Genomic DNA, 11933 nt, shown 5'->3' with positions numbered 1-11933 from the left:
TAATTGTTATTCATATATCCTTATGTATTAATGATAGATTCATCAATGTTTAGAATGACTTGATATTCAATTCCAGGTTTGTACTAAAATTTTTCTAGTATTTGGATGCTATTTGGCATATATGTAATCTAATGAGAGTCATATCTATTACAGCATTATCTAGTGAGTGGTGTTGTCAAGCACCCAAGCCTACAACTTTGTCTAACACAAGAACAACTTCAGAAGAAACAAGAAGAGTGTCAAGCTTACAACGTTCATGTAGAATACCTAGCAGCCAAAATTGAGGTATGCTGGCTCTTACAGCATTGACATATATTCTTTTTTATTTTTTTCCAGTAAATTAATTTGGTCTGAGAGGTGAGAATATTACAGAATTAATCTCACATAAAATTGTAAATATAAAAGGCCAATGTAACCAGAAGTATGAGATAGAAGACTTATGAAATTTATAAACACACACACACACACACATATATATACGTAAATATGGTCAATTGTTGAATACCCACTTCTAAAACCTGCCTGCTTTCTTGGATGATTAAAATCTGGCTGTCTTTCTATTCAGCCTTTGATCTTTGTAAATATTTTATATATTATTGAGAGTAAACTTATTGGGCAGTAATTTTTCAGATCTTTTCAGTCTCCCTTTTTGTGAATTAATGTAATGGTAAAGTTTTTCCAAGCTGTAGGTACAGAGCATTCTTGCAGGCATTTTGTGTAAAGTTCTGCGAGTTTTACTATATGAAATCTCCTCCATCTATTATTAAATCAATTGTTAGGCCATCTTCTCCTGCTGCTTTGCTTCTTTTCATGCCTTTTAATGCTTTCTTTACTTCTCCTACTGTTACTCTTGGTACTGGCTCAGGTATTTCATTATTTCTTTTGACAAAGTTATTTCTTATATCACATTGTACAGCATTGTATAGAAATCCTCAGCAAATTTTATCAACATCTGACCATATCCATGTAATTAACCAGCTAAAGGAAAATTGTACAAATGCAGAACAAACCTTTAGTCTTAACAATAGGATATTTTCCAAGTGCCAGCTGGTAACTGGTTAAAAACAATCAAAGATTGTAAGCAAGAAATCTGTGAGATCTGGCAACCCCTGCATGCACGAGGTGGTAGCTGGTCATAGACTGCCCACTACCTCTGACGTATTTAGTCTTCCTAACCGCCTTGGAGAGTAAGACGTTATCGCTTTGCTTTCCTTCCAAGCCGGTTTATTTGGGCCCATTTTTCTTTTCTTTTAGAGTGCTTGTGTGTGTATTTCTGGCTATGGATTCTACTGAGTATCCATGGCCTCATCAACGCATGTGCTTGGACATTCGTGGATTTCCCTGTTCAAGATTTTTAGCTACTGTTGCCACAGACCCACATATAACATGCATCAGGTGCCGTGCTAATTATTGTACGATAACTAATCCTTGTCAGGAATGTCGTGCCTGGTCTAAGTTGCAGTGGAGAGTGTTTTATAAGAAGAGGAAACATCGTAGAGTTTCGACTCTTCCTTCTTGGGAGGTTTTTTCTTCTCGTCGGATGGATGATTCGGCTTCTCTCTCTCCTGCGATCGCTCTCCCTGTGACTAGTGCTCATGTTCCTCTGTCTCCTGCCTTTTCTTCCCTAGATTCGTCGATGGAAGTATCGGGAGTTCCACAGGATTATGGTATGTGTAATGTAGTCCCCTCTCCCTTGGGTTCTTACTTTATGTATACCCAAGAGGGAGGAGGCTATGCCATCTAATGCCTTGTTTTCAGATTCAGAGTCATTCAAGATGGCTGGGGTTTGGATGTTGCTGGGCCTACGGGGTGCACCTTCCTTGGATGGACTGCTGGTATTTCTTGGAGGCATGTGCCCCTCCCCCCCCCCCCCCCCCCCCCCCCCCACCCCCCCCCCCCCCCACACCCCTATAGCAGTCACGCCTCCCCCTGGACTCCTCTATGTTGGATCTCACGTGCTGCCACCTTGCGAAGCCCCATTGTCATCATCGATGCTCCCTGGGTTGCATCTTATCACTCCGCTGCTGTGGCCATTGAGTAGCTCCAGTCTTAAGAGGTGCTGTGACGTCACTCCCAGTGTCCTCTCAGCCTATGACGTCAGATGCGGTGGCTGTTCATCCCCCAGCTGTGACGTCACCTCTTCCCGATATGATGTCATTGCCTGCTCTCGCTGAGCTGTCTGAGGCATTAGTTCAAGTGGTTTACAAGAGACTGGACTCTGTTTTGCAAGAGAGGATTTCTGTTGGGTCTCTGAAGAAGAGTCAAAAACAGAGGGTCTCATCTCCTGCTCCAGTTAGTAAGAGACCGTGTAAAGAGAGGAGTTTCTCTCCTTCTACTATACCTACACCTTCCCCCTCTCCCTGTCGTGTCAGACATTGGAGGATAAAGGACTTTGGGGTGTCATCGTCTTCGATTGAAAGGAGTGCGTTGCCTTCTTCCCTACTTGGCCATGTCTCTCCCATGCACGTTCGTGCTCATGCAAATGAGAGAAGTGTTTCTCCTCATGTACCACAAGGTCGTGTTTTGTGGCATTGAAAAGAGCTAGAAAAACATTTTATTCAACTAATGACAAACTTGAATTTAGTAAGCATAACATTCTAAAATTACCATATGTTGAAAGGTTTTTAGGTATTCCTAGAATTTTAAAGCTTTTTAACATAAATGTTGTTTTCAGTAATATTAATGTCAAGAGTTTAGTAATCAAAAATTCTCCTAAAGATCTTCCAGGCTGCATATATGAAAATTCCTTGCAAAAAGTGTGATAAAGTCTATTACGGACATACTGGTAAATCTCTTTCACAACGTCTCAAACATCATCAATATTCTGTGAGAACTGGGCAAATATCGAATGCATTATTCGTACATATGAGAGATTTAGACCATCCTATTAACTGGAGTCAAGCAAGAGCCTTAATCCCATGTAATGACACAGTTAAAAGGAATATCATTGAATCTTGTTTCATCAAGTCAAATAATAGAAATGTTCTAAATTTAAGTCTTGGTTTATTTAAACTTGATGCTTTCATTATGAAAAAAGTTGTAGATAAATATAAGCAACAAAATTAATATATTCAGTTTTTACATGCTTTGGACTGTAAAGGTACTTTGCAATTTCGGTTAGGGTCAAATCTGTTTAGGTTTGTGACCGTGTGATATCCGATAATCCTGGATTATCTCTCTTAATTTTTACCCTTTTGACAATTAACCATCTGGTATTCTTATATATATATATATATATATAATATATATATATATATGATATATATATATATATATATATATATATATATGTATATATATATGCGTGTGTGTGTGTGTATATATGTATGTGCAGTGGACCCCCCGTATTCGCGCGCTCCAGATTTTCGGACTCACTGATTCGCTGATTTCGCTCTGGGCCATGTCTACCCATTATTTGTGGGGGATTCACCTATTCGTGGGATTTTTCCAGCGAAAGTAATCACTAATTAGTGTATTTTGATGTTATTTTCATGACCAAATTTATTTTTATGGTACAAAAATGATTTACTAATTTTCAAATGCTAATATTGATTAATACTGTATTAGTAAGTTCAATAAGATTAAATGATATCACATAATAATAAAAATAGTAACTCTCTCTCTCTCTCTCTCTCTCTCTCTCTCTCTCTCTCTCTCTCTCCTCTCTCTCTCTCTCTCCTACAGAAATGTATGTTTTTTTGTATAATAAATAAATGATTTACCATTTTCAAATATTAATATTAATGTATACAGCAATAATATCTATTCATTAAAGAAAATACTAATGTGAATTAGTAAGGTTTTAGTTTATGAATTTGAAAAATTATGTAAGAATGAAGGAAATCCCAGTCTTCTCTCTCTAACTCCAGGTACTAAAGCTGTCAAACATATCAAGTAATGGGATGGAGGAGGAGGAGTTGTTTTGTTGTTGCCACCAAGTGTTCATGCAATTTCTCTCTCTTCTCTCTCTCCTCATTCACTGAGACTCAAGAATTTTTATAGTACATGTACTATGTTTTTAGTACTTTCAGATAATGATAATAATAATAATAATGATAATAATAATAATAATAATAATAATAATAATAAAACTTAATTACAAAATCCATATTACATGATAGTATTTTAAAGAAATACAATAATGTATCCATTTCACTCTTTAATTAAGAATAACTCCTCTCTCTCTCTCTCTCTCTCTCTCTCTCTCTCTCTCTCTCTCTCTCTCTCTCTCTCTCTCTCTCGCCACGCAAGATACGTATCACTGAGGGAGTGATAGAAAACGATCAGGCAAAGATCCTCTGGGACTATGGTATCAGAACAGATAGGGTGATATGTGCAAATAGACCAGACATGACGTTGATTGACAAAGTCAAGAAGAAAGTATCACTCATTGATGTCACAATACCATGAGACACCAGAGTTGAAGAGAAAGAGAGGGGAAAATGGATAAGTATCAAGATCTGAAAATAGAAATAAGAAGGATATGTGATATGCCAGTGGAAATTTTACCCATAATCATAGGAGCACGAGGCACGATCCCAAGATCCCTGAAAAGGAATCTAGAAAAACTAGAGGCTGAAGTAGCTCCAGGACTCATGCAGAAGAGTGTGATCCTAGAAACGGCGCACATAGTAAGAAAAGTGATGGACTCCTAAGGAGGCTGGATGCAACCCGGAACCCCACACTATAAATACCACCCAGTCGAATTGGAGGATTGTGATAGAGCAAAAAAAAAAAAAAATAAATAATAATAATAATAACTAATTTCAAATGAAAATTCTTCCCTTTGTCTTTTTCTGTTATCAGTTTCCCTACCTTCTCATAACTCCAGTGACGCTTGGAGCTGGGAAGCTGTCAAACATGTCAAGTAATGGTGCCATACAATGGTCAACGAATTTAATGGTTTGTATGCAATATCTCTCTCTCTCTCTCTCTCTCTCTCTCTCTCTCTCTCTCTCTCTCTCTCTCTCTCTCTCTCTCTCTCTCTCTTACTGAGATGAGATCATTTTATGGTACATGTATATACATAATAAGTATATTATTAATATTTTCCAATAATAATACTATATGTATAATAATAATACTATAACTGTAATTACAAAATTCATATGTGAGTTTCTTAAATACAATAATCTTTCCATTTCACTCTTAAATACTGTAAAGACAACTCTCTCTCTCTCTCTCTCTCTCTCTCTCTCTCTCTCTCTCTCTCTCTCTCTCTCTCTCTCCACAAGATACGTATGTCATAGTGGTAACTCTCTCTCTCTCTTGGCTGCAAGTGTTAGAAGTATGTATGTATGTACCTATATACCTTTAGTGGTACTAATGTTGAGGATTACTTTGAAATTATATTGATATACATATTTGAACTTTCAAGATAGGCAGATATATAGGTATTTTTAGAAGGGAGTTCTAACTCTTCGCGGGGGTGCCTGATACACATCCCCCACGAATACGCGGGAACACTGTATATATGATATTTATATATACAACATGAATGAATACATACATACATACATACATACATATATACATATATAACATATATATGTGTGGTGTATATAACATACTATATAGATATATATATATAGATGTATATATAATATATATAGACGAATATATATATTTTATATATATATTATATATATATATATATATATATATATATATAATATATATATATATATATATATAAATATATTATATATATTTATAGTGTGGGGTTGTGTGTGTGTCATTTAATTTTATTTTGTATACAGTCAATGGTTTATCTTATTCTTCTGTTGTTCCTATCCAATCATAATATTCCATATTTATTATAAATATGTGACTTGTCAAATTTTCAGGTGACTGCAATGCAAAGAGATGAACAGATTAGAGAGGAAAAACAACAGCTGTTGATTGCAGCTACCAAGAAGCATTCAGATGCTATTAAGCAAATTGAAAGTAAGTAGCTTTTTGTCTCTCTTGCTTGATTTAGTTTTTCATGTAGTTTTATCATATACATTATGATCCTTTACTTCTCTTTGGGCTCCTGCTCTCAGAATTAAGCCTCCAGTTATAGTCCATTTAATTTTAGATTAATTATCAAAAGTGATGAACAGTTGGTATGTGAGTGGTATAGATGTTGAAGCCAATATCAGTTATGAAAACTTAGGAAGTCAAACTCACACCTACTCATCTGTCCTTGAAAAAGAAATATTCTTTCCTTGGCCTAGCACCTGGACATAGTCCTTTCTCAGCATTTTTATGCCTGTAGCAATGTTACCAACACTTCTTTCCTCCTGTGCAGCATTACCAACCATGTGGGCACAGTTGTCTTCTAGTTAGTCTTTGAAGGAACCCAAGCTTTCATTTTGTATTAGTGTGTGTCTTGATGAAGTTTTCTTGTACTCTGGAACACAAAGCTTCTTTCAAGTCTGCTATGTGCTAGCTCAAGTCTTCCTGGATTTTTTGAAGCACAGAGAGCCACCTCTTATGATACAGGTGCTTTACCAGTACTTTGACGTTTCTGAATCTTTGCTTGTCTCGATCATTTGAATAGACTTGCTCTTGTCACTGGCAAAGTGCTTTGCACTAATGCAGATGAAGAGGCTGTTCAATTCTTCGTTTAGATTTATTGAAGTCATGTCTTTGGCTGAGCTTTTGCTCATTACAATTGCTTCTGCTCTGCCCAGCTTAAGGGCATCGGCAGGGTCGGGAGTTAATTTTGAGTGACGGTGTTCAGACTTCCACAGGTGTTACGGCTAGTTAGACCGAAGATGCGCACAAAATTTCAGGTGAATTGGATGAAAACTTCTTTTTTAACAAATAATTTTTCTTTTAAACGTAAAATTTTCTTTAAAGAACATCTCTTTTATTTATCGTTCCATTTAAAAAAAAGTTAAAAGAAGAAAGTTTAATTCCTATCAAATAAAACAGCAAACTCAAAAATCTAATATGTGATATATGCTGTTTAAAAGAATATTTTAAAAAATGCAATATAAAATACTATAAAATTATATATTAAATCTTGGTAAAACTTTTTTTGAGAGAAAAAAGAAAAATAAATTTGATGATATGTTCTCTCACCATCTTTATTCAAATTGCTTTTTAGGTTACTAAAATCCATTCTTAAATAAGGGAGTTTTTGAAATTTGAATGTAGAAAATGTATGTTTTGAGAAAAATGCAGTTAAAGTTTTGCTAACCATTTATTTTGCTTTTAGAAGCATATAAAGTTTCTTAGAAAAGCCTACATGGCACCTGTTCCCCTCTCTTTTATAAGAGATATTATTCCCTCTAAAACAAAACATTTATCACTTAAAGAAAATAGTTTATATTATTTTTGGGGGGTTATCATAGAACGCCATTCTACTCTTGTGCTGCCAGGTTTTTAGGAGGCTAATGAGCCCCTCCTTCATATCCTCCTTTTGATGTTCTTTGCTTGTTTTGCTTGAATGCATAGCAGACATTTGTTTCCTGGTCTTCTCTTTCATCTGAAGGCTCCTGATAAAACACCAACATCACCTGCTATGTCAGGGACAGCAATTACATCTTGAAAATGTTCATTCTCTTCCTCCTCCCCCTCATCATCAGATAACTTCAAAACAAAGTCGTCAGTGCCATCATCATCATAATTTTATATTTGTGCAAGGGAATAATAGATTTCACTCAGAGCTACGTAATAGGAAGTACTTGGCATCTCCTCAGCACACGTGGTTGGTGGCAACATATGAGGAGCCACAACATTAGCTGTGTCTATATTTTTAGCTTCAAGATAAGTTTTGATATTGCTTGCTTCCTTTCGCTTACTAAACTTCTTTTTTTGGCATGTTGGTAATATATATAATGCACAGTTGATGTCCAAAAGTCCGAGGAAGTGTTGCCATCGATTGAAAATAACAAATGCACAATTACATAAAACAAATGCATATAAGAATTCTCTCTTGGGACAACTGGCTCACATTATTCAGTCTTGGGAAGAGTTGCCATCTCTATCAGGAAAACATATTGTACGGCATATGAAACAAAATGCATTGAAAGAATCACAAATACTCGAAGAATGAATGCAAAATGAAATAGTAAAACCACCCCTAACCAGATTAAACTGTTTAAAAGGTTTCGTATCGATCTTATCTTACATGTGGCAGTGGCTGGGAACCAGATCTGTGGAAATATGACGATAACTCGTTTTCACGAATTTGAGCCAATATCACCAAAATTACAGGCTCCCGATACCCTTAAGGACTTTGTGGCACCAGTGGGTATAAAGCATGGGAGGAGTCATTAAATTTTCTGATTTCCTGGGACAATGCTATTTCAGATGCTAATGGGCATATGTTCTCATGCTTTCACTAACATGGTTTTGAAAAAGCATGACAAACTTTGCTCCTGTCTTGCATCTAAGGTCTCTCCTACTCAGAAGATGGCAACTGTTTTGGTTTCCCCTTTGGATCACTTTCTTAATCTGACTAATTTCAAGGCAATAAGGGAGGATATTTGCCTACAAGAAAATATGCATTTCACGGACAGTATTTTAAGTCAAGCATAAAAAAGCCTGCTTCTTTAGTTCTTTGGATCCTCCAGTCAGGACTTGTCTTTGGTTGCAAACACCTTTCCTAGGTCCAAATTAGGATTTGGTAAGAGTAAAGCTATGAGGATTATTAGAAAGAAATGAAGTGTTCAGCCCTCAGGTTTTGGTAGGAGGCCAACTGCAGGCATTCTGTTATGTTTGGAGAGACTTAGGAGCAGAACATTGGGTGGTGGAGTTACTGAAGGAGGGTTATGTAATTCCTTTTCTGTCTCTTCCTCTACTGTTGTCATCTCCCATAGCTCTTCTGTTCTATGTTCATCAGCAGCAGTATGTGGTACAGTGCTTTAAAGAGAGTTGGTATCATCATTAAAAAAGAATGCAACGGAGCAGGTGTCAAGAAACTCTCTGGGATTTTATAAATGACTTTTGCCAAAGATGCTCAAAGATTGGCTCCCAGTGCTAGATGTGTGGAGACTCAACAGATTCGTTCATCTGTCCCCTTTCTCCATGAAATCATCCAGCTGGTGGCGATTTAACAGAACATCTGGATGATATCACTAGACATGCAGTTTGCATATTTCCAAATTCGGATAAAACCTTGGTTGCACAAATTTCTTTGCTTCGTTTTTGCAGGGTAGTCACAAGGATTTTGGCACCAGTGGGGGATAGTATTACCTTTTAGGAGCAAGAATTCTTCTATACTTAGACAACTGGTTGATGCTAGCCAACTCTTTAGACAGAATTCTGAGGGCCAAGGATCTCTTTATTTTGTTTGGCTCAGTCATTCGGCATTATGATAAATTTCCAGAAGTTTGCCCTGATTCCAATTTAGTCCATTCTCTATCTGGGGATGAGGATAGACTGATAATTTTCAAGCTTTTCCATTGGAGGAAAAACCAGACAACATGCTTCTTGGAGAAATTTAGCCCATATGAAAGCTTCCTGCAAGACAATGGCTTTTTATTTTGGGACACAGTGTCACTGAAAAAATTTGTCAGATTAGCAAGGCTCAGGATGCAGCCCATTCTGTTTTATTTAAAAGAGGCTTGAGACAGAAAGTCTCTGCCAGACTCATTTAGTCTTTGTCCCATTAAGTCTTCAAGAGATGTTAGCAAGGTGAAAGGATTGTCAAAGACTGCTGAGAGGTTCATCCCTAGGATTAACAAACTCACACTTTATCTTGTTTTCAGATGCTTCATTGACAGGTTGGGGAGCACGTCTGATTTGTTGCCAGTGTGGAAGAGTCTGCTTCAATGTGCAAATGCCTGGCAAGGGAAGATCTTTTCAGTATTTTCAAACAGTACTACCCCTTTAGTGTACAACAGGAACCAGGATGCCATGAGGTTGGAGGCAGTGTTTTTTTATATCAGAGAAAATGCTTCTATGGGCTGAAGCCAGGAACAATTTTGGTTCCACAGTTCATTCCAGGGAAGGACAATATTTTGGTAGATCAGTTGAGCCTGAAAGGACAAGTCCTACCCATAGAGTGATCATTTTATCCACAAGTCTGCCAGTCACTGTGGAGTCTGTAAGGAGTGCCAAATGTTGACTTATTCAGTGTCACTGAACAAGAAACTATGAGTATATTGTTCTTCACATTAGAACTCTCAGGCTTTGGTAGTGGACACACTTTTCAAGATTGTTTCAACCTAGATACATACTTGAACTTTTCCCTTTTTGCAGTAATAAGGAAAGTGCTGAAAAAGTTTCGGGTAGGATAGAATTGTAGAATGACTCGTAGTGCCTCGGTTTTGTGTCATGTTTTTTTATTTTGTTTAACAATATAAATCTTAAGGTGGTGATGAGCTCATTTGAGATTGAGGTCCCCAGAAACCAGAGTCTGTTACTGTTATGAAACTTAGACCTTATTTTGAAATTATGATCTGCAGATCCTTTGAGCCTTTGGAAACAGCTTCTGTGAAGTTTATGACTATGTAAACTCTCTTTTTGGTATCTCTAGCAACCATGAAAAGAGTGAGTGAGTTGCAAGCATTCTCCAATAAGGATTGCTTTTGTAAAGGGTTTTCTGTTTTATTGTTTGTCTTTATCTCAGGCTAAAAATAATATTAGTAAGCTATTACTGAGAAGGGCAAGGATTCTTAATTCAACCTTGTTAGTTGGGACTGAAGAAGAGGCTGTACTCTGTCTTGTTAGGGTAATTAGAATTTATTTAGATCAGTGAAAGGCTGTAAGGGCCAAAGTTAGCCATTTATTGTGTGGTATTAGAAAGCCTAACATTTTCTTGTTTAAGAACAAGATGTCTTGATTTTTTGTTAAGCTTGTAATAAGATTAGTACATATGTCAAATATACAGAAAACAATGAAAAATGAATATTGAAACAAATAATGAACATTTAACATCACTCTTACCTAAAGGCTGCGAGTACATGGGCCACTCAGTGGAGCTACTGAGTGGCAGGAATGTGGTTTCCCATAGGTTTCCGTTGTTTATAACATACGTTGAGCACACAAACGTCTGTGGCAAGTGACTGTGACGAGCTGTTGCTGATACCTGCCACTGAGCATCGCCACTGACCCACTTAAATGAACCACTGTGGCTAATGACAGCCTGGCACTGTGACGCCACAAGCCACTGTGGCGCCATTCTGTGGTAACCACAAAGTGGTCCGTGTACTCACGGTCTTATGGAAGACTCTTGTTAGAGTATGGAAGATGAAGAGGAGGGGAGGAGGAGGAGAGGTTATTGTTTGGAAGGGGAATCCTCCTCCAGAAGGATTTCAGGTATCTCAAAATTTCAAGACAATTGTTCATTTTGTGATTAAAGAATGAAAATTGGCAGACATGTAGACTAATACATATGTCTAGATCATTTTCAGATATTGGGGTACTTGAAATTATGTCTGTGTCAGCCATGGCAGCCATTTTCCCAAAATGCCTGCCATATGGCCCTGGTTTTGAGACATTTCCCCTTGGCGTGTGCTTAGTCCTCAATAGAATTATGAACATGGGCAAAAATGAAGATAATTTTGTGCATTATAACAAGGATAAAATATTAACAAAAAAACCTGTTAACAATGTTATAAAATTATAATTCTTATTACTTTTTTTTCCTTCTGAGGCTGCTTACTTTACAGTGGGGGGTTCTGGATTGCAGCCTGTTATTATTGAAAATGCTATTTACTTCGTTTGCTAATAGTGGTGTTTATGCTTATTTTTCCGGAATGTTTTGGTCATCCAAGTGGTGTGGATAGTGATGAAAGTACAGTGATAATAGTGACTAAGACAGCAGTGAAATTACTAAATGCCCAGGCACACACAAACAATAGTCATGTCAAAGCCATTTCCACTTGTTGGTCCCTGTGTGGCAAGGACACCAAAGAAGCCCTCTAAGTGGGACCTGTATGTTTTATGCCAGAAAGCAACAACAGAATCCCTAACTTGTCCAGTAAAGTCAAAAT

At 37.0% G+C, this 11933-nt stretch overlaps 1 protein-coding gene across 3 annotated transcripts in view; it reads left to right on the top strand.

Moving 5' to 3' along the window:
- The window catches only part of LOC135201900 (gamma-tubulin complex component 6-like), a 172567-nt gene that overhangs the window by 27466 nt on the left and 133168 nt on the right, over nucleotides 1-11933 (top strand). For all 3 annotated transcript variants that reach the window (XM_064231212.1, XM_064231200.1, XM_064231206.1), the window contains exons 5-6: nucleotides 154-285; nucleotides 5847-5946. In XM_064231212.1, coding sequence (XP_064087282.1) covers nucleotides 154-285; nucleotides 5847-5946 — 232 coding nt within the window. The remainder of the gene's footprint in view (nucleotides 1-153; nucleotides 286-5846; nucleotides 5947-11933) is intronic.

Source organism: Macrobrachium nipponense, chromosome 23 (genome assembly GCF_015104395.2).
Source record: "Macrobrachium nipponense isolate FS-2020 chromosome 23, ASM1510439v2, whole genome shotgun sequence".
Lineage (NCBI taxonomy): Eukaryota > Metazoa > Arthropoda > Malacostraca > Decapoda > Palaemonidae > Macrobrachium > Macrobrachium nipponense.
This window is presented reverse-complemented; position numbering and strand designations above follow the sequence as displayed.